We start from the raw sequence: 26,400 nt of genomic DNA, 5'->3' as shown, positions 1-26,400 counted from the left end.
TTTGTACCCGAGCTGAGATCTCAGCCCCTTGCCCCAAAGGGAATCTGACTCCCATTTGTCCACGGGCCCCAGCCCCTCATCTCCCTTTGAAAACCTTAGCCCTACCTTTTGATCTTATTCAGATGCACCTAGGCCCTTTGCCCTAAAAAAGAATCTGGCTCCCTTTTGTCTATGGGCCCCAGAAAGCCCTTGCTCTGGTCTCCTATGATTCCTTATCAACTCTCCTTATCTCCCTTTGAAAGCCCTAGACCCACCTTTTGATCTTATACAGATGCCTTTCAAACTTCTACCTTCCACTTCCCTTCATTATCTATTCCCATTGTCTATTCAATCTCTCAGACCTTCCAATCGGAATTCTTACCTAGACCCTTTCCCCAGCCCCCTCCTCTAGCCACCCAAAGTTACTTTAGTGTATATAAGATCCACCCTGGCTCCCGTTCAAATGCGGAGACTCTCTCATGCCCAAAAGGCTGAGATTTTCTCATTCCCGTTAGTCCCTATGGGCGTTGCTAATGTTCAGATTCCTTAAGAGTCTGGCCTGTATGATTTATCTCTAATAAACTTTTTCTCTGTCTGGAAGAAGATTTGAGTTGAATTCATTCAGGCAGGGCCTGCATCACAATCTTGGGGTTCTAGCACCCCTAAACCTCTAGCCCTCTTCAGTTAGAGAGGTGTGACCCAAAGCAGGCACCCCATGCTCATGGGGATGAGTAAGGCTAACAATCTAACAGGCTGAAAACAAGGGTGGGGCAACCAAAAAAGAGGAGGGAGATTGTGAGAAGGGCCCAGGGAAGAATGTGGACACAAGAAGGACTCAGGAGACATATTTTTCCACATATATTTTAATATATATGCTCAGCATATTTTACATATTTCACAAACCTAAAAGGGAAGCCGTACACGAACTTTGTACCTCATTTGACAATAGGACACCTGGTCATCCCTGTTATTTTCCTCTTCTTTGCCTTTTTTATCTGGACTGGAGGGAAATCGACTGATTGTGGCATCCTGACTAGCTCCCCTCTCCTTGGCAAATACTCCCTTGGGATTTTGTTGTTGTCCCAGCCCTTCACACGGTGCCTGGGACACAGTAGTAAGTGTTTAACAAATGTTTGCTGAAGTCATTTTGTAAAGACAATCAATTGTGAGAGACTTAGCTATTCTGACTGATGTAATGCTCCAAGACTGTTCTGCAGGCTGTTGTTGATTCACTTCATTTGCATCTGACTCTCCATGGCCCCATTTGGGGTTTTCTTGGCAGAGATCCTGGAGTGGTTGGCCATTTCCTTCTCCAGCTGATTCTACAGATGAGGAAACTGAGGCAAACAGGGTGAAGTGACTTGCCCAGGGTCACACAGTTAGTGAAGGGTCTGAGGTCAGATTTGAACTCATGAGGAGGAATCTTCCTGATTCCAAGCCTAGCACTCTATCCACTTCACCACCTAGCTTCACTTGTTGATTTTCTTGCTTATTGTCAGGGAGAGCAGGGCTTCCTTCCTCCCTCCTTCTATGGAAGGGCTTAACTTTTCTCTGTTTTTCGAATTCTCTACCAGCTACCTGAAATGACACTTGCTGTTGGTGGGAAAGGGGTGGCTTCAGCCATTCTTAATAGGCTAGGGATGGGCGTCTTAGGTCACCACTGAACACGATGGCCCCTGGAGCTGGAATTGGAGACAGAATATTAACCAGCACCTAAAGTGACCTTTACTCTGCAGATACGTGAGGAGAAGTAGGGAGATAGAAAAATGGGTCTGGAAGAGAAGAAACTCCAAAGTAAGAGGTCCCGACCAAATGATCTAAGGGTCAACTGTCACCTTTGCAGCTGACCCAGAAGAGTTAGAGGAAGGTTAGACCATGGGAGCAGGGCTGGTGACTTGGGGATGACTGCCCCTCACCCTCCTGGTGAGAAGGTGGATCAGGAAGGATCAGGGGTCAGGTGGAGTAGGCCTTCAGCCCCAGTAAAGTATAACTGAATGAGGAAAGATTAACAGAAGTCACTTCTGTGGTTTGGCCTTTGGGTCAGGCCAAGAAGACTAATTGGTTAGTGCATGGCCAGGGTCTGCATATTTGCTCCAGTCAGCCCAAGAGAGTCACATGGCTGGTGCCACAGGCCCAAAGGGCAGCTGCTTTGGGGGTTGGGAATGCATCTCCCCTTCCCCCCAACCCACCTTTGCCTCCCAGCTCCACACTCCATCCCCCACTTCCCACTGGAGAGTGGCGGGGACCTTCTAGAAAAAGCATTTGGGGTCCAAGTTTGGAAACTCAGAAAGAATTTAAAGGACACATATTTGGTTTACTTAGCAGGCTTTAAAAAGTGTCTGACAGCCTTATTTACTGCATATGAAGATGTATTTAGCCTTTAAGGGGAGATAATTGGTAGCCACCTGTATAGCAAAAAAAAAAAAAGTCCATTCTTAAGTAATAGGCAGTATTTATATAACACTGCAAAATGTTTTACAAATATATCATTTGGTCTTCACAACAACCCTGGAAGGTGGGTGCTATTTTATATCCATTTTCTGGATCAGTAAGTTAAGGCTGAGAAAAGTTAAGTGACTTGTCAAGGGTCACACAACTAGTAAATGTCTGAGTCCAGATTTGAACACAGGACTTCCTGACTTCAAGTGCAGTGCTCTCACCCAGTGCCATGTTTTCCTACTTTATAAACTAGACTTCTACCATACAACAGCGCAGACTGAGCACAGGTGGGAAGTGAGATGCTCAGAGGCCATCTGGACTTGGTGAGGTTCTCATTTAATGCCACCCTAGCCAATCTACAATGGGAAACACAATGATTTGACAAAGATTTGGTGTTGTTTGAAAATGTTTATTGGTGGCCTCGGGATTATAGAGACAGAACTTAACGGGATGACGCTTGATTCCACCATAGTAACGCCGCCGCCCCCCCCCACATGCTCTTAACTAGAGCTCGGAGGCAGGGAAACCTAAGTATGGCTCCTCCCTACTGCTGTAATTAGCATTTTCTTTTTTTATATATATTTATTTTATTTTCCCCCCAGTTACATGTTAAAACAAAATTTTAACTTCTTTTTAAAAATTTTGAGTTTCCTCCCTCCTTCTATCCCTCTCCTCTCTCCTCCCCATGATGGTAGGCAATCAGATATAGCTTATACATGTGAAATATTTCCATATTAGTCATGCAATCAACATTTTCAATCCAATGCAAGCAATACAAAAATGCCCTCAAATCCATTTTTTGGCTTTGTTTTATTTGGAGAGAGGGTTTTATTTTGGAGGGAGAATTGGGTTTGTCTGGGTTTTTTTAGCCAAATCTGAGATTTCATTGATCTACGGTATGGAGTTCTCAGTGAAGAAAGTCCTTCTGCCAGTGTGCACTAGCCCTTACATTGCAATTTATAGTCTACAGAGTTGCTTAGGGCACTCCCTCATTCGTTGGGGTCATATAGCCATGGTGTATCAGAAGTGGGTTTTAAACCCAGGTCTCCTAGACTACAAAGCCAGCTCCTTTCCACTATAACAGAGATGTTGTTGCCTCTCTGAAATCTGCTTTTTAAGAGAAGTTCAGTAGTGTTGGGGAGGGTGGAGGAGGAGACAGAGACCCTAGGACATAGGCTGCCCTGTGAAAGTGGAAGAGAGAGGAGAGAAGACTTAGCCTGAACATGGTCCCCGCCAGTGGGTAGCTCCCTGTGTTAACTCAATTCTTGCCAACAGGGTGTTAAGTTCAATTGTTATTTCTACGATGCTGAAGGAAGGTGAAGGCTGTCAGCACCCCTAAATTTCTTCATCCTGAGATGGCTCTAGATATGTTCCTGCTGTGACCTACTGTTCCTACTGCAGCTCAATTATCTACTTAAATGGGCTGAGAGGGAGACGCTAAGGGCCTTCTGGGTAATAGTGGGATACCAGAAATATTCTCTCCATATCCAATCAGATAGTGATTATCCAGTTGGCAAAAGTTACACGTGGCTGGTTAGGGAGCAAAATTCATATCCAAGAAGAATGGTATAGGATTTAAACAGTCTATTAATAAGCATTTTTTAGATGATTAATTTTTTGGTTTTTCATTTTAAAAACATTTATTTCTCTCTCCCTCTCATCTTCTCTTTCCCATCAGAAAAAAAAAATAAGAGAAAAGAAAAACAAAACACTTGTAACAAATGTGTGTAGTCAAAACAAATTCCCACATTGGCCATGTCCAAAAATATGTCCTATTCTGCACCTTGAGCCTATCACCTCTCTGTCATGAGGTAAGTAGCACGTTTTAAAATTAGCTTTTTTTAACCAATGAAAATCTATCTTCACTCCTTCCATCTCCCCCTCCTCTACTGAGAAAGAAAGAAAGAAAAAAAAACACAATCCCATTTATAAAAATGTAAAGTCAAGCAACATAAATTCCCCCATTGGTTGTGTCCAAAAAAAGGTCTCGATCTGAATCGATTTCCTCTGTGTCAGGAGGTGGGTAGCTTGTTTCATCATGAGTCCTCTAGTATCCTGGTTGATTATTGAATTAATTAGAGTTTTTAAGTCTTTCGAAGTTGTTGTCTTTACAATAACATTACGATGTAAATCATTCTCCTCGGTGGTGGCGTTCAGTTAGGTGATGAAGAGGATGGAGCACTGGGCCTGGAGTCAAGAAAACCTGAATTCAAATCCATCCTCAGGTACTCACTAGCTGTATGACCCTGTGCAAATGACTTCACCTCTATTTGCTTCAGTTTCCTTATCTGAAAAATGGGAATAATAATAGCTCCCAGGTTTTTTTGTGAAGATCATATAAGATAATAATTCTAAAGTACTTAGCACAGTGTCTGGCTCATAGTAAAGCCTATATAAATGTTAGCTATTATTATTATTATTATTATTAATTATTATTATTATTACTACATATACTACTGACATGGCCAATAATACTGTTATGGTTACTATTAGAGTTCTTCTGAGAGAGATGGGGGTAAAGGAGCTGGCCGAATTGGTTTCATTATATGTCTAAGAGCAATGATAAACCTAGGGCCATTGTGATTTATGGGACTCAGGTAAGTGCAGGCAAGGGGCTAACGGTGATGGAGTGGGCCCCAGCTGTGGAGCCATTCTTCATGTCGGTGGATGGAGGAGTAGAGACATTTTACACAATTACGCGATTTAACTAGAGCCTTCAAACCAACTTGTATCCTGATATTTAGTGAGTTCAGTGCTAATGGAAACACAGGGGAAGGTGGGAAAACATGGTAAGACCTACGAAAAGAAAGGCTTATAAATGATTTCAAAGCCTCGTGATTATAAATCATTAGTCTTTTCTTCAAGAAGAGATTTAGAGGGGGCAGCTAGGTAGCGCAGTGGATAGAGCACGGGCCCTGGAGTCAAGAGGACTTGAGTTCAAATGTGACCTCACACCAAACACTTGACACTTACTAGTTGTGTGACCCTGAGCAAGTCACTTGACCCCAATTGCCTAAAAATTTAAAAAAATTAATAATAAAAAAAGAAGAGATTTAGAAGATTCTACAAATGGTGAGCACCAAGAAACTTCATAAGAAATGTAATCAATGATTTCTCTCTCTCTCTCTCTCTCTCTCTCTCTCTCTCTCTCTCTCTCTCTCTCTCTCTCTCTCTCTCTCTCTCTCTCTCTCTCTTCCTCTCTCCTAGGTGGCCTATGATTTAATTGATATACAGAACTCCCCATGAGGAAGCCGATGAAGATTGGCACCTGCCCTGCCAATTGTGGTCACAGAGTTGCCCTAGGGCACTGACAGGTGGCAGGAGTTGCCCAGGATCACAGTACATGCTAGAAAGGAACTTAAACCCACATCTTCCCAATGATGCAACCCAGCTCTTTCTTCACTGTTCCATGCTGCCTCTTAATTATTTCTTAACAGACAGGAAACAACTGCTTAGTGACAGGGAAATCATTTCCAAATCAGCCCTCGGTGCGCAGCCAGACCATTGACTAGTTAGGACAATTGTCAAACTTTAACATCAAATTTGAAGAAAGGATGGAGATGAAAAGACTCTGGATTGATTCACAACATCTCCAAACTCACCCAAACAGCCCGTTGATTCAGAAACATGAGAAATGGATTCAAGTCTAGCTTGCATGTCACATAAACCTGACCCCTCCAACACTAGGGTTCATCTTCAAGTCAGCAGCTCAGTCTCCACCCCGTGTGAGACTGGCAACTTCTACAGCTAAGTTGGGTCTTGGGGTCTGTCCGTCACCATGCTAATAAAACAGGCAAAGAAGTAATAAATAAGTAATTAAATCAGGTCACTTGCTGTTCTCATCATCTCCTGCATCCATGTCTTTGCCCAGATTGTCCAGTGTACCAGACGTGCTCTCCCTCCCCATCTTGAAATGCCCCAAAGCTTCAAGCCTCTTACTACTCACTACCCCTACAAGCTCCCCCAAAATGTTAAGTGCTCACCCACCACAAAATTACGTTGTATTTGTTTTTGTGTGTCTATATTTACATATTTATGTATACACACATTTTTCATTCTTGTTCAGTCATTTCAGTCATGTTTGACTCTTTGTGACTTCATTTGGAGTTTTCTTGGCAAAGATTCTGGAGTGGTTTGCTGTTTCCTTCTCTAGCTCATTTTACAGAAGCGGAAAATGAGGCAAACAGGGTTGAGTGACTTGCTCAGGGTCACATAGTGCATACACACATATATGTATATGTGTATGTATATACGTTGTGTGCACAGAGCAATTACTATATGTGTAACTACACACACACACACACACACACATAGATACAGACATACATACATACACACATATAGATAGAGCTATAGTTACTTCTCTGTGCACGTTTTTTATCCCCCACTGCAGTCCAATATAAGCTCCTTGAGGTCAATGATTGATTTGTTGTTTTTTTTACCCTCACCTTGCAACGTGTTGCCTTGCACACAGTAGGCATTCACTAAATACGTATTTATTGTTGGGAATTGGGAAAAAATCCAAAGGAAAGCCATAGAAAACCAATATCATCTCCCATTCCTAAATAAATACAATCTCATCCTCCTCCCATTTCCAACACCCTGGCTTGCAGCAATTTAATATTCAAACTCTTCCAACACTCACGCTGTTAGAAGGGCCAGGGAGGGTCAAGTGACCACTCAGGGTTCACCAGTCAAAGGGAAGCACAAAATCTTTCCAGTGCTTGGTCATCCCCTGGCCAGTGGATAGAACTCTGGACTTGGAGTTAGGAAGATCTGAGTTCAAATCTGTACAGCTATGTGACCCTGAGCAAGTCATTTAAACCTCCAATAGTCTCAGTTTCCTCATCTATAAAATGAGGTTGGTCATCATGGTCTTTAAGGTCCCTTCCAGTTCTGAATCTGTGATCCTCTGAGGTATAAAACGAAGAGATGTTTGCCTACCTCTCTCCTGCAGGCCATCCTGTCTGGATGGAAAAAATAAAATTCTTCAGATGGAAGTATTAAAAAAAAATTAACACTCATAATGTTCTTTGTGACTTAGGATCAAACGTGCCAGAAACACTTACATTTAATTGAACAGTAATCTGTAGCTAAGGCATTTCCAGCTGGAGCTCTGGGAAGGAGGGGAGGGAATCCTCAGACCAGGCCAGGTGGGACTTAAGCTCCTTCTCCAGTGTCCTCTATCTGGCTCCCCTGCCGCTGCTGCAGCCAACAAGGTTCCGATCCCCAGGGTGGGATCGTGCCCTGACCTTGCAGGTCAGAGGGATTTTTCCTTTTTCAGCTCTCCTGGGAGTCCCTAATGCTTTTCAGAGAAAAGGGGGCTGCCTAGCTTGCAGAGGGAGTTCTTCCTCGAAAATACCTTTTCGTGATAGAGAAAATCTATGCGGCCGAAGGTACGGGTGGTAAGTGCAGGAGTGGCCCACCTGTGTCTGCCGTTCCTCTCCCTTCCCCCACCAAACACCATGACATGGGACCAAGTCACAAGGACAATAGTAATGACAAGTCAGTATTTACATTTAGAGTGATAAGTTTGAAAACTGACTTACCTATGTTCCCATTTAATCCTCACGGCAACCAGGGAGGCAGGTGATTTATCCCACCTGACAGGTTAGAACACTGAGGGTGAGGAGTAAATGACTTGCCCAGGGTCACACAGCCAGTAAGTGACCAAGGCAGGATTCCAGCTTCTCCTTCCTGCCTCCAAGCCCTTCACTCGCCACTGCCTCACTGAGGCTGGATGTCTCAGGCACTATCTTTGAAACCTCGGAAATTTTTTTTAAAAAATTACGATTTAGAAATATGTTTTTTTAATTCTCTGTTGCTTTTGTGGGGGAGGGGGATTAGAAGCAGGAGTATGAACTGCAAGAAATAGTTAATACAAACTTATAACAATATTTTCATATGAAAACCCCCCACCAAATCTTGGGGGTGGGGTTTGTAACATTGTTTGTGACAGTTTAAACACAAACACAAAAAATACAAAATTTAAGTATTCTGGTCTACATACAAACTTTCTAGCCTCTAGCATTAGGTTATGTGACAGGAGCCACTGTCCTACATGATAAATGGAGCTAGCCTGCATCTGCCATTTCCTTCTTCAGCTCATCTCAAAGATGAGGAAACTGAGGAAAACAAGGTAAAGTGACTTGTCCAGGGTCACACAGCTAGTAAATGCCTGAGGCTGCATTTGAATTCAGATTTTCCTGACTCCAGGCCCAGTGTTCTATATTCACTGTGTAACCTAGTTGCCCCATTTAAATCATAATACTTCTTATGAAAAAGTAAGTGTTTTAAGCTAAATTTTCATAGATAAATCAGAATATATCACATGGGTTCCATTCATAGTATCTTATTATATATTTTAAGATTAAATTATTTATATAGACCGGACCCACCCCCACCCCCCAAATTTGCCCAGGGCCTGTCACATCCTAGGAAGCAGGGCCTCTCACTGCCAATGGAGACCCCTCCCCTCATTTTTATCTCTGTATCCCCAGTGCCCAGTTTGGTGCATGGCACACAGTAGGTGCTTAATCGGTCTTGCTTCTGACATACACTGACTGTGAGTCCATGAGGGAATCTCTGGGCAGGAAGAAGAGCCCTGGGCATGACTTTGGGCAAGTCACCTCACGTCCTTGGGCCTCAGTTTCCTTGTCTGTAAAACAAGGAGGGGTGGGCTAAATGTCCTCTGTGATGCCTTACAGAGCCGCAGGGGCGATCCTTTGAAGCCACTCCATCCCTGTGACTCGGACACCACCAGGAACTCCATGTGGCTTCCCTGTCTAGGCCAGTCCTGAATGGCTGGGCTGCACTAGACTGGACACCCAGGAGGTGTCAGGCTCTAGCGGGAAAGGCCAATGGACATCCTTCCAGCCAAGGCCAGGTGAGGTGGGGGTAGGGGGAGGGGCAGTTCAGAGGCCTTTGCCTTGGCCCAGCCCTGCCTTAGGGCTTGCCTCTTCACCCAACTGGAATCTTCTGGTTCCACCTCGGGCTCTTCCCTCCCCACACGACCTTACCCCTCGGTTGGCTGCCCTCCTTATTTATTCATTACCCTGGCTTCAAGTGATTCCTGTGTGACTCTAGCAAAAGAGAAAGGAGGCCTAAGGTTCCCAGCTCTCAGATCCGGCTGAAATCCCTTCTCCAGCCCCTGGATTCTGCCGATGAGTTTTAGTTGCAGGGTCTGAGGAACAGCCCTTGCCTGATTTGGGGAGAGTTCTCCGTCTGCCGTGGGAGGCCCTAGAGCCTGGGGTCAGAATGGACCAGGTCCCAAGAATCATTGACGAGGGCCCTTCTGGAGACAACAAGAGCAGTGGGGAGGCACCCCCACGGAAGGGACTCTGGAAGATCATCCCAGAAGGCTTTACAGCAGAAGTCCGGAGTCTCCTTGTACTTTCAGGACCCCTGGTAAGAGGACAGGCCTGCAGAGGAGGGGAGAGCACCTTGGGGCCCCCATCTCCCATCACCTGGTGCTTTCCTGAGCTGGATATAAATAGAAGTAGGCTGGACCTTTGGGCTTAGAGGTAATTTAATCCAACCCCTTAATTTTCCAGATGGGGAAATTGGGGCTCAGATAGGACTTTGAGGTCACAGGATAGTAAATATCAAAAGGGGAAGAGCTTTCATCACAGGGACAATCCCTAAATTGGATGGGAGACAAAAGGATGGGGAGGGAAGGCAGATGTGGGGTCCATCACTTCCCCACTCCCAAACTAGATCCCCCTTCCCATCACTTTCTCCAATGGAATCAGAGAGCGACCATGTCACAATGTATCCACCTGCATCCTCAGGAAAGGAGAAGGCTTCCCAAACCCTCAGCATGCTCCACTCAAGTCTCACTCCCAATTTCCCTACTTTGATCATCCCTCTGGTGCTCTAAGTGGGACATCTCCTTCTGTAGCCTTCCCAGGGCACCAAACTCATGGTGGGGTGTGGCACATATCATGGTACATTAGAGCAAGGTACCTGGGGGGACGGTGGATAGAGGGTCAGGCTTAAAGTCAGGAAGACCCGAGTTCAAATCCAGTCTCAGACCCTTCCTAGCTGTGTGACTCTAGGCAAATCACTTCACTTGTCTGCCTCAGTTCCTTCATCTATAAAATGGGCACCTACCTGTGAGGATCAAATGAGGTAATATTTATGAAGCACTGTATAAATTAGAAAGTTTACACTATATAAGTACTTGCTGTGATTATGGTCATGATTATAAAAGGAGTTCCAAGCCACTAGTGACAATTCATCATAGGGCCTTTCTCTTGCTTCTCTTCGCCCCCTGAAGTCTTTCCTGATTTTTTCCTCAGCCACTGGCAGATGACCTTCTTTCTGGGATAGTGTGAGCTCCTTAAGAACCAAGACAGGAAGCAGGGCCTCTTACTGCCAATGGAGACCCCTCCCCAGTCTCATTTTTATCTCTGTATCCCCAGTGCCTGGCTTGGTGTGTGGCACTTAGTAGGTGCTTAAAAAGTGGTGGTTAAATTGAACTGAACACAGACCTGCAGGAAGTGCCCAGGGATGAGTTACTCTGGGAGCGTCCGTCACGCACCGTTAGTGTAGGGGAAAGAGTCAGGAGACCCGAATTTGAATCCTACCTCTGCTTTGGGCAGTGACTTCCATTCTCTTGGCCTCGATTTTCTCCTCTGAAAAATGAGGGGATTGGCCTAACCATCTCCAAGGCCCCATCTAGCTCTAAGTCCCATGCCTCGACCCCACCCCGCCCCACTCCCTAGAACTCAGAGAACTCTTGACTTGTCCCTCTTCTCAAATGAAATAATCTTCATAATGTACTTAGCACAGTGCCCAGCACATAGTAGGCACTTCATCCAGGCTTATTCCCTTCCTCCTTTCCTGTAGTTCCTTTTCCAACTGCTGACTTTCATGATCTTTGTGGAGAGCAGCGTGTTCTGTGGGCATCTGGGGAAGCTGGAGCTGGCCTCGGTAACACTGGCTGTCGCGGTGAGTGTGCTCCCCTGTTCACTGGGGGGAAGCCATCCCTTCTTGGAGAGAAGCTACAGTTCTGTTCCTTCTCTCCCCCTCCGTTTCCTTGTGCTTCCATTCCCGAGCACCCCTCAAGTGACATCCCCAGTCCTCAGGGCTCCTGCCCCTGAAACGTCCTCCCAGGCCTAGCAGAAGTAGACCTACTGCATATGACCAAGGACCAGGGACATGGGACGTCTGCCTAGTGTCCTCTTAGGAATCCTACTTTACTCTTTCACGAGACCTTTCCTATCCACTCAGCTGCTAATGCCTCCATCCCCCAATGTCTTTCATTTATTTGTTTATAGACACGTGTGTACTTTTCTCCCCTGCTAGAATGTAAGGCCCTTGAGGACAGGCCATGATCCCTTTTTTCTTTCCCCAGTGCCTCCCCTGTAGGAGGAAAGTAAGAAACAGGTGTTGATTGATTAACTGATAAACGTTGTGTTTTCTTGCTCTAGTTCGTCAACATTTGTGGAGTTTCCGTCGGTCATGGCTTGGCCTCAGCTTGTGACACCCTGGTATCTCAGGTAGGAGGCTTCACTTCAGTGGACACTGAGGATTTGCTTGGATGACCGGATGATCTCATTTGTTCCAGGGAAGAATCAGATAAGCCACCTGCTGCTCTCCTCTCTCGAGTGAAGTGTTCAGAACCAAGTCAATTAGATACCCATAGCATGAATCCAGGGCCCCTAGAAATGAATTAGTCCAGAAATTAGAGGGTTGGTGTAGAAAGCTAACGCCATTTTAGGCTACTGGGAAAGAGGCAGAGTATGTGGGAAATCAAGGCATAGAATCCACAGGCAGCTGAACTCAGAGTCAGAGAGATGGTGTGTGTGTGTGTGTGTGTGGGGAGGGGGGCAAGTCCCATCTCGGATACATCCTGGTTCTGAGCCTCTGGAGAAGTCACTAATTTAGTGCCAGAACAGGTGCTGATCTGAATTTCTTCATCGATAGTTTCCTAAATGAATGGAATTGCAGGTCTAGTTGAAAAATACAAAAGGTATCCAGAACTCAGGAGGCAGTCATCCAACCATCTTCTTCCCTGGTCACACCATAGCTACGTTCAGTTCTGGTCACCGCATTTCGAGAAGAGCCAGGAAGAACATACAGAATAGAGCTAGAATGAGAGCCCATGCCATGTGAGGGAAGAAACTGAGAATGTTGAGTCTAGAGGAGAGAATTGGGAGGCTGGGAGCGAAAGCTAACTCTAAGTACTTAAGGGCTTTCTGGCTGGACCAGGAATGTCAAAGGCAAATAGAAAGGGCTGGACATAAGGATCCCTTGATTTAGTGACTTAGAAAACCACATAGTAATAGTATCTGTGTTTTATTGTATTTGCATTTATTTTTTGGTTTTTTAACTTTTAGGCAATTGGTGGTTAAGTGACTTGCCCAGGGTCACCCAGCTAGTAAGTGTTAAGTGTTTGGTCTGAGGCCGGATTTGAACTCAGGTCCTACCTGACTTCAGGGCCAGTGCTCTATCCACTTCGCCACCTAGCTGCCCTATTTGCGTTTGTTTTGTTAAACATTTCCCGATTACCTTTTAAATCTGGTTCAGGCCTCATCGGAGAGGGTTGTCTGACCGTTGAGCCCGACACCTGACACTTCAGGTGTGAAAGATTAATTGAAGAAGCAAGGAATGTTTGGCCAGGTGAAGAAGGCTTCAAAGGCATCAAAGCTCTGTTGGGGTATTTAGAGGGCTTTCGTAAGAAGAGGAATTAATCTTGTTCTGCTCTGTAGCAGCCGGCATTACCCCCATACCTGGAGTAGTATTTAGAAGGGGCAAAAAAGCCACCTGAGACTTGATCAGGAAAAGCTCCCTAACAATTAGTCTCTGCTTAGGAATTTCAGGAGGAAGAGAGCCCTAACAGCTGGAAAGTCCTTGCTTAGGAGGCCTCAGTTCTCATTCTAATTTATCCTGTGATCCAGTCCTGTTGGGTGGTGCGTCCCACATAAACAGATAGCAGATTGTCCACAGCGGTCTGCAGGGCTCCACTCTCCACCTTGACCCCAAAGCATCTCCTCCACCAGGCAGCCCATTGGAGCCAGCCCATTGGAGTCACTCATTTGGATTGAGGTAGTATGTCTCGGGCAGCTAGATGGCACAGTGGATAGAGCACCGGCCCTGGATTCAGGAGGACCTGAGTTCAAATCCAGCCTCAGACACATAATACTTACTAGCTGTGTGACCCTGGGCAAGTCACTTAACCCCATTGCCTAGCCAAAAAAATAAAAAAAGAGGTAGTATGTCTCTAAAAGGCTCCCAGTTCAACCCAAATAGGTTGCTTGATAAATGAGATGTAATACATTAGCCCCTTAAATGCCCACAAAGGCATTAGCACAGACCAGTAGAATGTAAGCTCTTTGAGGGCAGGGGCTGTTTTCAATTTTTATCTTTGTATTTCTAGAACAGGGTTCCTGTCCTCATCGGCTTTCTGTAAAACCATCTTGTGCCCCGAAAGGAAAGGAACGCTTGTGTTTGCCATGCATATTCACCTAAGAAATCAAACAAAAAGATTCATTCATTTTTCATAAAGAAAACTATTTCCTATGTAACATTTTTTTTGGCATCACGAAGCTGTTCAATATAAATTTTTTGATTATCACTATGGGGACATTTCAATAGTATAATAGATATATTTACCAAATATTCCTCCCCACAAGTTATCTACCCCTGCCCTAGAGCCAGCATCCTGCTTTGTACATAGGTCTTTAGTATTTTATAGAATGTATATTGTAGACTAGTATCTATAAAATGAATAGCATTATAGAATAAATAGTATTTATAGAATGAATGAATGAATGCTTTCAGAAGCCTGGGCCATGACAGAATGGAACATAGGAACAGAATGGATCCATTTTCATAGGAGATAAGGGAATAGGGAAAGACAGAGTTCCTAGAGCAGCTGGGAGGAAGCGAGAGGGCACTAGGCTGCCTGGAAACTGAAAAGTGGAAGAAGGAAGAGCAGCATCAGAGAAAGATGCCCCCGAAGGGGTTTTGACTACTCTGCCCAGTCCATTGGAGCTAGTTAGAGTGGTTTAGGATGTCTATTTGAGTTTGGGAGGGAGTAATATGTGCCCTGTACTGTGCTGGAGTGCTTTACAACAATCATCTGATCTGATCTGATCCTCAGAACAGCCCTTAGCGGTAGGTGCTGTTATCATCTCCATTTTACAGATGAGGAAACTGAGGCAGACAGTGGTGAAGTGACATGTCCAAGGTCACACAGAAAATAAGTATTTTAGGCTGGATTTGAACTCAGGTCTTCCTGCTCTGTCTGCTGAGCCACCAGCTGTCTCTGAATGGGGCTTTTGCCACTGCTCTCCACCTTACTCTGCCTCCATATTTCATTTCCCAGAGGCTGTTCCATTGTTTCCTTCTTCTGCTTAAGCCCCACAACTATACTTTCAACCCCAAATACTTGGCCTCTTATTTCACTGAGAAAATAGAGGACCACCAATCCTTTAAGCCCCTTCCTCAAAATGTCTCCCATCTCCATTCAATTCAATACATATAAAATGCCTACTGTGTGCTGAGCTTGCCATCACTCAGATCTTTTCCAGATGAACTGCTCTCTAGCTACACCCTGCTCCGTTTTTTCATTTGTGAAGTTGGTTTTTGAACCCCAACCTAAGATTTTACATTTATGCTTAATAAATTCTATCTAATTAGAGTTGACCCAAAGCTCCAGATATCTGTGGATTTTGACTGTCATCTGATACATGAGCTAGGTGGTTCAGTAGATAGAGTGCTGGACCTGGAGTCAGGAAGACTTGTGTTCAAATCTGGTTCCAAACACTTACTAGCTGTGTGACCCTGGGCAAACTGCTTCGCCACTGTCTGCCTCAGTTTCCTTAAATGTAAAATGGGGATAATAACAGCACCTAGCTTGTCGGGGTTTTGTTAGAGATGTTATCTGTAAAGAGCTTTTCACAGTGCCTAGTCCATAGCAGGCATTATACAAATGCTTATTCTTACCCTATTCCTCCTAGGTTTGTATCATCTGCAAATTTGATAACTGTGTATTCTATACCTTTATAGAAGCTATTGATAAAAATGTTAGATAATGATCAAATAAAAATAATAAGTAAGCAATAAATAATAGGAAATAAATATAGAAATAATAAAATTATAAATTATAAGATAAAATATAAATATGTAAAATAATAAATAAATTAAATAACAGTGTGGTTTATTTATTGGCAAACAAAAACCACTCTGGCTGAGGAAACTCCCTCTACCCATGCAGATCAGCACTTGCTCTGCAATTTATAGTCTTAGCATGTTGTTTGGGGGCACTGAGAGAAGTGACTTGCCTAGGGTCACACAGCCAGGCTGTATCAGAGATGGGATTAGAATCTTGGCCTTCCTGACTCCAAAGCTGGCTCTCTGTTCATTCCATTCCTTAACTGCCCCTACTTGCCAGAAAAAGAAAGAAAGAAAGAAAGAAAGAAAAAGAAAGGAAGGAAGGAAGGAAGGAAGGAAGGAAGGAAGGAAGGAAGAAGGAAGGAAGGAAGAAGGAAGGAAGGAAGGAAGGAGAGGAAGGAGGAAGGAGGAGGGAAGGAAGGAAGGAAGAAGAAATGAAGGAAGGAAGGGAGGGAGAAAGAAAAAGGAGAGGAAGAGAGGGAGGGAGGAAAAAAGGAAGGAAGGAAGGCAGTTAGTTTGCCATGACTTGTCTTTTTTCTTAAAATGGATTTACACTGAAATCTTTGTTTTTTACCTCACCTACATTTCTTAGTCTATTCCTCCTCCTTCTCCTTCAGAGAGGAAGGGAGGAAAGAGGAGGGAGGAGAGGAAGGAGGGAGGGAGAGGGAGGGGGGGAGAGAGAGAGAGAGAGAGAGAGAGAGAGAGAGAGAGAGAGAGAGAGAGAGAGATTTCTGATATTAAAGAATTTTTTTTGAAGTGGGGGAAACTAACTTAGCTAGTAAGTAAAACTAACCAACATATAAAAAAATCCAACTTTCCATGCATGTAGTGTCCCACACCCATTGCCCCCCATTTCTGCTAAGAAGCTGAGGAGATAATATCTCATCTGTCTTCTTTAGCTCCATGGTCTGGTCATGACCTGTTCTTGATGAAACCATACTGTCTCTTTGTAATTACCACATCCCTTTCTAAGTGCTCACAAACCAACCTCTTAATTAAAAGGATCTAGAATTCTTCTAACCTCCTACCACATTCCATGAGAGACTGGGGTTGAACTTGGCATCTCCCCCAGTGGCATCTCCAATGCAGGGCTCAGCACATTGTCCAATGTCTATTCAGTTAAATTGGGTCAGGGTTCAGAGAATCCTAGGATCACAGATGTAGAGTGGGAAAGGACCTTAGAAGTCAACCCCTTCATTTTACAGATGAGGAAACTGAGGCCCAGACAGACGAGTGACTTGACCAAGGTCACCAGGGTAGTACGTGTCAGGGGCAGGATTTTAACCCAGGTCTTCCTGTTCTTTGTTACATCACACTGTTTTTCCAGACATTTGGAAGTGCCAACAAGAAGCATGTGGGGGTCATCCTGCAAAGGGGAATCTTGATTCTGCTTCTGTGCTGCTTTCCCTGCTGGGCTCTCTTCCTTAACACCGAACAGATTCTTCTCCTCCTCAGACAAAACCCTGATGTGTGCAGGTGAGGCCCATGACCTCAAGGTCTCTGAGGTCCCAACTGCGTTCCAGGGAAATAACGAGTGGGAGGCACATTGCCTATTCCCAGAGTGGGGTTTGAATTTTTTTTAAATCGATGTCTTTGATTCGAATGGTATTCAGCATTGTGCATCTACATGTGGCATATAATGTAGAGTCCCCCCCCCTACTCCCCCACCCCCAGTGTTTTCTGGTCACTCAGAGGTAGTCTTGGCTGCTTGAAGGCTATGCCTGCTAAGAGTAAGTCCTGGCAGGCAAAGTCTGTCATTCAATGGCCAACCTAGCATTGTGGCACAGTTCATGGGTTGGTGGAACTTTAATAATAATAATAATTAACATTTATATATCACTTACTACATGCCAGGCACTTAACAAATTAACTCATCTGGTCCTGACAACAACCCTGGGAGGTAGGTACTGTTATTATCTCCATTTTACAGATGAGGAAACTGAGGCAAACAGAGGTTAAGTGACTTACCCAGGGTCACATAGCTAGTAAGGTCTGCGGCTGGGCTTGAACTCAGGTCTTCCTGACACCAGACCCAGTGCTCTATCCATTGTACCACCCAGCTACCATCAAATTCTGACTGTCACTTACTACCTATGCAATCTCAAGCAAGTTATTTCACTGCTGTGGACTTTGGTTTCCTGATCCTTGAATGAAGTAAGAGGGTTGGAGTACATGACCCCTTGGATTCCTTCTGGTTCTCACTCTGGGACTCGAATAACTTTGGAGAAGATTATTGTGAGGCTGGTCACAACAGGATAAGGTTTTTTTTGGCCATAGCAACAACCCTCGACATTATTTAACCATTTATTATAGGAGCTGGGGTGCACATGAGTGGAGGAGGGCTTAAATGAAGTCACAGACTCTTGAAGCATGAAGGAAGTAAAAGGATTACGGGTGGCTATGACCCATTATGGGATTTTTCAGGTTATAACGCTGCTTTCTTTTGTTAGCTTCAAGGAGGCAATGAGAATAAATGGCTGGATGGATAAATAAATGGACAGATGGGTAAATGGATGGATGGATGAATGGATGGATGGATGGATGGGTGAATGGATGGATGGATAGATGGGTGGATGGATGGATGGATGGATGAATAAATGGATAGATGGATGAGTGGATGGATAGATGGATGAACATTTATTAAGGAATGCCATCCCAACCAGAACTACAAAGAATGCCACTCTTTCTGAAGGACAGACTACCTCTACACAAGAGAGGATAGTTTTTAATTTAGGAGGATTGTGCCTCACAACTAACCCTTAACAGGAGTTTTAACTTGAAAGAAACAAACTAACGTTTGCGTGCACAGCTAACACCTAACAGCAATTATGTTCTGAAGAGATACAACTGCCTGAGAGAAAGAAGTCAGCTAGGCTAGTTTCTCAGAGATATCTCAAATGCAAATATACACTAACTTATTATCATCCATTAACAATTTTCCTGTAATGGTTATGTCTCACTCTTACTCTGTTAATGGATTTTAATTGCATGATTTATCTTTTGCTTGTAAATTACAAGCATCCTTGTCAGAATTATCTCTGAATCCTAAATTAGATACAGGGCATTTAAACTATTAAGGTTTATAACTGCACTAAGACTTTTCGGACACCCTGTACTGCCAAAGAAAGTCTCAGGCTACCAAGTACTTGGTGCTTTCTAATAATAGCATCAGCCCCCTCGGGTTGTTGGGAAGATCAGATGAGATAATATTTGTAAAGCTCTTAGCACAGTGCCTGGCTTTATATAAATGATAGTATTATTGTTATTATTATCATAGTGTCTCTGTTGTCGTTGTTCAGTCATTTCAGTTGTGTGTGACTCATGACCCCATTTTGGGGGTTTTCTTGGTAAAAATACTGGAGGGGTTTGTCATTTCCTTCTCCAGCTCATTTTACAGATGAGGAAACTGAGGCATACAGGGTTAAGTGACTTGCCCAGAGTCACATAGCTAGTAAGTGTCTGAGGTGGGATTTGAACTCAGGTCTTCCTGTCTATACATCTGATACTCTATCTATTATACCACCTAGCTAGCCCTTACTATGAGTCAAGTCTTATGCTAAGCACTGAGGATACAAAGATAAGCAAAAAATAAACAAACAAATAAATAAATAAATAAAGCTCACAAAAATGATCCCTGCCCTCAAGGAGCTTACATTCTTCAAACCCTCAAAGCAGTGACAGTGAGAGGAGTACTTCCAGTCGAGTCCTTCTTGGATAGCTTATGATGGCCTGGGAGTGATGCTGGGTTCTCAAAGGCTGTAGCAGAATTCCAGCTTTGACAGATCCTGCCAGGCTGGAAAGGCTTTAAGGACAAGGCTGAATGGAGACAGAGTGCATGGTATGCCTCTTGTTGGAGCACCAGGCCGAAAGGATCAGAGACTCACCCCCGGGTTGGTCCCAATGGGATGATTTTTCTAACCATAAACAATTCTCAATAACCATATGGCAAGGACGTCATAGACAGTTTGGGATTTTTCTTAGAAATTTATCTCTGAGCATCAGTGTAGGCAGAGAAGGGGAGAGAGAGACAGACAGACAGACAGAGACAGAGACAGAGAGAGCATTGGCATTCATTCAAGCCTTGTGCATGTGTATTATTACAGCTCAGTAGCTCATTCAAAGGCTTTTCGTTACCACAAAGTGAAGCCCCAGGCTCCTCCAATCCTGCGTTCAGAGAAGTAGGATCAGGAGCGTCTATGTGGATTGGCAGCCGGTGAACATTTCATACATGTCCTAAGTGCTGGCCCCTCATTGGCTGGCCTGCCTTGCCCCCTTAAAAGGACACATGAAAGGTGCTCAGTGACCATTTACATTTACATAAACTAATTTCCATGCATAAACTGTCATAATGCCATGTCAATCCTTCCCCTTAAGCCTCTTTGAGAAGAGTAAGTGTCAAGTGTCTGAGGCTGGATTTGAACTCAGGGCCTCCTGACTCCAGGACAGGTGCTCCACTGCACCACCTAGCTGCCCTGAGAAGAATCTTCTTTAAGGATTCCTTGTATAATTGAATTCATTGTTCTTATTAACATAGTTCTGGTTGGTTTTGGGGGTTCGAGGTTTTTGGGTTTTTTTGCAGTATTTCATAAAAATCTTTCTAGATTTTCTTTGCATTCCTTATACTTTTTAGCCTTAACTGTATTATCATATTTCATTACATGAAAATACCACAGTTTGTTTAACCCTTTCCCTATTGTTGCACATTTAGGTGGTTTCCAGTTTTGTTTTCTCTTGTTTACAATCACATGTAACAGGAAAACAGGACTGAATCAGTGATTGTATTGGTATTGGGAACTCCCAGATGAGGAAAATCCCTCTACCAATGCAGGTAGCGCCTCCTCTGCCTCTTAGACTCTTAGAAGGTGACCTGAGGTCTTAAAAAGTGCTGTCTCTACCCATTGTACCACCCAGCCACTAGGAAAATCTTTGAGCAGAGAATGCTTTGGGAGGGGTATATTTTGGATCCCAACAATGGATATATTTAATTTTGTAACTTTTAATGAAATATTGCGAGACTATTCTCCAAAAAAAGATTCTATGAGTTTGCAATCCCGCCAGTGATGATTACATGTACCTGTACCGCCGCAATTTACCAACACTGAATGTCATTGCTTTTAATTATTTTTGTTAATTTGACAGATGTGAGGCAGTACCTCAATACTGTTTTAATTTGCATTTTTTGGAAACACTGGCTCTGAGTCAGAGGACCTGAGTTCAAATCTTGCCTCTTTTGTTTACTTCCTGTGAAACCTTGGGCAAGTGGAAACCTCAGGGCCTCAGTTTCCTCATCTGTGAAATGACAGAGCTGGACCAGAAGACCTCCAAAGTCATCTTCATCTCTAGACTTGAGGTCCTACTATTGTTAGATTGTTAAACGTTTGTCAAATGATTATTAACAATTTGAGTTTCTTTTTTAAAAAACATCTGTTTGGGTCCTTTGGCCATGTTCCCACACTAACATAGCCATGAATTCTTTTCACATTTATACTGTAGATATTTACACATGCCCTTGACATCTCCCCCTTTTAGAATGTAAGTTTCCTAAGAGTAGGGTTTGTTTCACTCTCTGTATGTGTATGAGTAGAGCTTCACAAGGTACCTGGTACATAGTATGCACTTATTAAATGCTTGATCGATCGATTGATTGATTGAGACAGATCAAGGTGCAGAACCCCATAGCTAGGAAAATGGAACCAGGAGAGGGCTCTGCTCATCGCTTTAGAACTCTGCTAAAATGTAGTTTATTTCCCTCCATTCCTTGTAGGATAACCCAGGAGTATGTGATGTTCTTCATTCCTGCTCTTCCTGTAAGTCACCCTTATCTCTCAGCTCTAAAGGGTGGTGAGTATTTCCATTGCTCCCAGGCACAAGGGAAGGTCACCTCTCCCCAAATTCTAGTTGCTTTCACTTCACTGAATCGGTCATGGGTTGTTCTCACTCACCGAAACACTTGGTGGTCTCAGTCTGATGCTTGATCAGATTGTGTCTGTGCAACGGGCAGAAAGTCCACGTCCCGATGGCAAGGGAAGGAAAGAGAAGCCACCAATTCCAGATGCCAGTGTCCAGATCCCATCCCCTTGTTCCTATCATGCAGTTAGTTACCTGTAGGGGGCTAAAAGGAAGTTGAGATCTAATGGGAGCCTTGGAGGTCAGTAGGTGGAATTGAGGAAGGACAGCATTGCAGTCATGGGGGACAGCCAGAGAGGATGCCCGGAGTCAAGAGATGGAGTGCCTTGTTTGAGGAATAGCCAGGAGGTTGGAGCATTGGATGGAAGAGTACGTATTGAGGAATACGGTGTAAGAAGGCTAGAAAGGTATGTAGGGTGTAGCTAGGTTATGAAGGACTTTGAAAGCCAAACAGAGCATTTTGTATCTGATCCTGGAGGTGACAGGGAGTCACTGGGGTTTACTGAGTTAGGGGGGTGATGAGGTCAGACCTGCACTTTAGGAAAATCACTTTGGTGGCTGAGTGAAGGATGGACTGGAGTGGGAGAGACATGAGGGAGACAGTTGCTGTTTGACAGCAACTAGAGAGGTACAGAGAATACCAGGTTCTCGATGAGCAGGGAAGAGGGGGAATGTTTGAAAGAAGTAGGCAGAGGCCCACTTCTTAGAACTGTACCCATGATCAGCCCGTCCAAGATCAGTCCTAATGTGTATGTGCATATTTCTCTCCAGGCAATCTTCCTCTATGTCTTAGAAGTGAAATATCTGCAAAATCAGGTATGGTGACATTCCCACCCTATCTAGGCCTCCAAATAGCTACCCTCCTTACCACTCCCACTGGGCCCTGCCTGCTACTGCTGTATGGTTTCATGGGGCTAACCTAAAATGCGTTTTTCAAACTTGGGTCCACCTGGGCTAGAAGGAATGGGAAAAATTGGGCTGTGGAAGAACTTAGAGTTTCTCCTTGGCCACCTGGAGGTGGTTCAGCGGGCAGGCCCACTCCCCTGCCCACCCTAACTTAAGGCACATGCCTGCCCTCCGTTGCCCCTCCCTATGGCCAGCAATCTCTCACAATTGGTAAGAAGGGACTCAGACTGAGGGGTGACTGGCTGTCAGTCTTGGTCATGGACAGGGTTGAAGCCACACAAACCTTAGACACAGTTACGAGAGCTGACACTCACAGATCCTCCCTCTCCAGTTACCCAACTGCAGAACGGTTACCCATAAAAGTCATGGTATCAAAAAAGACTCAAAGAAGAAGAGCAGGGGGTCTGAGTGTTCTGTGGCTAGGTTGCTGTTTTCCTGTATTTCAGGGCATTGTCTGGCCTCCAGTTCTGAGCACTGTCATGGCAAATGGGGTCAATGCACTGGCTAACTACATCTTTGTCTACGTTTTGAATCTGAGAGTGCCGTAAGTAGCAAGTGGGCATTACCAAGGCAGGAAGAATCTGGTACAGTAACAACAACAAAAATAATGATAATAATAGCATTTATATAGCCCTTGAAGGTTTGTGAAGCACTTTACAAATATTATCTCATTTGATCGTCAAAACAATCCCAAGAGACGGGTGATATTATTACCCTTTTACACAGCGCCTGGCATATAGCAGGTTTTTAATAAATGCTTATTGATTTGTAGGTGAGTAAACTGAAGCAGACAAAAGCTAAGTGACTTCCCCGAGGTCACACAGCTAGTAAGCGTCTGTGGTAAGATACAAACTCCCGTTTGTGGGGTTGAGTACAGAGGGGATGGCCTCCAACTGGGAGCATTTGGGCAAAGGGCAGGAAGTCCCACACCTACTGCCAAGGGGCAGAACCTGAGGAAGAGGGTTAAAGAAAGAAAGAGAAAAGAAAAAAAAAGCTTCCTATAGGAAAAACAGGGCAGGAAGTGATGGGGACACCTCTCAAGCCTTGGCAAACCTCAGCACAAATGTAACATAAGGTGTAGTAAAGCCTTGACTCCCCTCCTGGGTGTATCCAGAGCAGCTCAGAGCTTTAGACCAACTTCTCTCTTACCTACCCCTCCCCAGCAATGCGGTGACCCCCAGACACTCATGCTTGGGGTAGAGATACACTGATGGGACAAGTGGGAAGGGGGCATTTCAGATGGAGGCAGAGGAGGGGGAGGGGAAGGTGGGTCACTCAAGTAATGGGAAGGGTTCCAGAGTCACGAGACCTAGAGATGGAAAAGAACTCAGAAAGCATAGGACTCTGGTTTTAGGGCTGAAAGGGATCTAAGAGGACATCTGGTTCAATCCCCACATTTTACGAAAGAGGAAACTGAGGCCTAAGGTAATAAGCAATGGGGGTAGATTTTGAACTGGGGCCCTCTGACAAGGTGGCTTAGTGGATAAATCCACAAGCCTGGAGTTAGGAAGCGCTGAGGTCAAATCCTGTTTCAGACACTTAATATTTTAGTAGACCCTGGTCCTTTCAATTGCCTTCTCTGAATCTCAGTTTTCTCCTTTGTAAAATGGGTAGATTGGCCTCAGTGGCCCCTAAGGTCCCTCCTAGCCTTAAGCTATGATCCGATGCTCCCACGGCTTCAAGATCACCTAGTTCGACTTCTTGAAAGGAAACTGAGGCCCAGAGAAGGGAATTGACTTGTCCAAGGTCACAGTAAACAGCAGATTCAGAATTTGAATTCAGGCCTTTGGACTCTTTCCAAAAATTTAATTAATTAATTAATTAATTGGTCTGTTTGTTTATTGGACTCTTTCTATTGCACCATATCTTAACCTAAGGCAGCTGAGTCAGGAGCTTGGCCTGCAATGTCCACTGTTGTGAGAATACTCCTGGTCTAGGTCTCCTCCCTCTCTCTTGGGAGCTGTTCTAGGGCAGCCCCCTAGAATAGGTGCTCAAGCTCAATAGCAGACTCTGCTCCTGGACAGAACAGGCTGTAGCAGAACAGGAGGTAGCCTGTGTAAACATTTACTACTACTATTACTACTACTACTACTACTACTACCACCACCACCACCACTACCACCACCATCACTACTTCTATTATTATCGTGATTGGTTTCAGCATCTCCCGAGGTGGGAAGGTATATGAGCCCATAGGATGGGGGCAGAGAGTAGAGACAAAGGGTTACAAGGAGGCCTTCCCCACCTGGGACTTTCCTTTCCTTCCTTTTCCTTCTTTCCCAGGGGCTCTGCTTTGGCCAACACCATTTCCCAGTACATCCAGACCATCATCCTTTTCCTGTATATTGTGGTGAAAAAACTCTACGTGGAAACATGGGGAGGTAAGGCGTTCTCTCTTTTTCTGGCCACACCCATCCAAGTGTCTCTCTGTTTGTTTACCCCCTCCCCTGGTGGTATCATGCTAGTCAATCCTGTAGCACATGGCTTTTTAGATCAAAAGGCATGAGGTATGTCTGGATAGGAGGATCACAGGTCTACAGCTAGAAGGGAGCTCAGAATCCCATTGACCCAACTCTTTCATTTTCCAGATGAGGAAACTGAGGACCAAGGTCACCCAGGTAGTAAGCATCAGAGGTGGGTATTGAACCCAGACCCATTGACTCTACAGCCAATGTTCTTTTCCCTGTACTGATGCCTCCTAATGAGGCATTGTGCCCTTTCAATGTTTTTGGGAGCTTTCCTGCCTTATTGAATCTCCACAAAAGTGCTATGAGGGAACCAGAGATGAGGATTATTCTTCCCATTTTATGGATGAGAAACCTGAGGCTAAAAATGGTTAAAAAGAGGTGAGGTTTAAAAAGTTACCTGGCCAAAGTCCCAGAATAAGCTAGTGGCAAAAATGGCACCAGAACTCAAGTCTCCTACCTCTGGTGGTGGATGAAGGAAAGTCTCCAAATTAGATAGTGGCCTCCAATGCGAGGGTCAGACCCTACCATAGTTGGAAATAGACTAGGGCACTGAGGTTGTGCCCCAGGTGTTGACCTCTAAAAGGGGATATTTTCTTCCCTGGGTGCTCGATTGCTGTCCTGTGTCCCTCCCCACCCCAGCACCACCTGCTCCACTGCTCTGGTCCCCAGGCTGTGGCCCAGTTATTACTTCTCCCAGGAATCTCCCAGCAGGCCAGGGGAATGGCCCCATATGAGTCACCAGGCCTGAGGTCTTGGGCTACATGGGATGCCTGGGGCGATGTAGGACCTGCTGGGGATGGGGAAAAGAGGGTCCCCGGCAAATCTGGTCACCAGCCCCATGGGTGGCAGCTGTTGATCACCCTTACCTTCCAACAACAAGCTCAGCCTTGGCCCTTTCCTGTTACTGCCCCCCTTTGCCCACCATTTCTATGGCACTCACTAGAACCCTATTCCTTTATGGAGCAACAGGCAGACCACTGGATTTAGAGTCAGAAAAGCTGAGTGAGAGGTTCCACCATTCACTCCCTATGAGTGACTGCTCTGGGTCTGTAAAATGGGTGTTAGACTAGATGGCTTTTAAGGTCCCTTTCACCTTCAAATCTAGGATTCTCTGCCCTAGATCTTTTTTCTCTTGCATTTCCAGAGAAGAAGGTGTTACACTAGGAAGAGCACCGATTCTGGAGCCAGAAGACCTGGGTTCAAATCCCATTTTTGACTTTTACTATTTCTAGATCTATAATGCTCTGATCCTTCCATGCTAGCTTTCTCATCAGCTCTTGGCACCCCCCTCCAAAGATGCTCCTCCCCTAGCTACACAAGGCCAAGAAGAGGACCTAGCATACCCTCCCTTCTAGACCTTCTCTCTGTCACCATTACTCAGCAATCACCTCTCCTTTCAAGTTCATAGGCTTACAGCTGGAAGGGACCTTGGAAGTCATCCATTCCCAGCTGAACTTTGTACCTCCTTTTCCATTTGGCCAATTCTGCTTTTTAAGGCATTCTCATCTTCATTAGATTTTGTGCCTCTTTTACCATTTGATCTATTCTAGTTTTTAAGGTGTTATTTTCTTCAATTTTG

At 44.6% G+C, this 26,400-nt stretch overlaps 1 protein-coding gene across 1 annotated transcript in view; it reads left to right on the top strand.

Annotated features, from left to right (window-relative positions):
* Nucleotides 1–9,435: 9,435 nt before the first annotated feature.
* The window catches only part of SLC47A2 (solute carrier family 47 member 2), a 41,523-nt gene continuing 24,558 nt past the window's right edge, over nt 9,436–26,400 (top strand). The window contains exons 1-8 of the mRNA XM_078154751.1: nt 9,436–9,825; nt 11,269–11,370; nt 11,853–11,921; nt 16,868–17,016; nt 21,305–21,347; nt 22,219–22,263; nt 22,800–22,897; nt 24,637–24,734. Coding sequence (XP_078010877.1) covers nt 9,676–9,825; nt 11,269–11,370; nt 11,853–11,921; nt 16,868–17,016; nt 21,305–21,347; nt 22,219–22,263; nt 22,800–22,897; nt 24,637–24,734 — 754 coding nt within the window. The 5' untranslated portion in view covers nt 9,436–9,675. The remainder of the gene's footprint in view (nt 9,826–11,268; nt 11,371–11,852; nt 11,922–16,867; nt 17,017–21,304; nt 21,348–22,218; nt 22,264–22,799; nt 22,898–24,636; nt 24,735–26,400) is intronic.

The sequence above is a fragment of the Phascolarctos cinereus genome, unplaced genomic scaffold (assembly GCF_003287225.1).
Source record: "Phascolarctos cinereus isolate Bilbo 61053 unplaced genomic scaffold, phaCin_HiC Scaffold_5;HRSCAF=322, whole genome shotgun sequence".
Lineage (NCBI taxonomy): Eukaryota > Metazoa > Chordata > Mammalia > Diprotodontia > Phascolarctidae > Phascolarctos > Phascolarctos cinereus.
The sequence above is the reverse complement of the archived record's forward strand: the minus strand, read 5'-3'. Positions and strand labels throughout refer to the sequence as shown.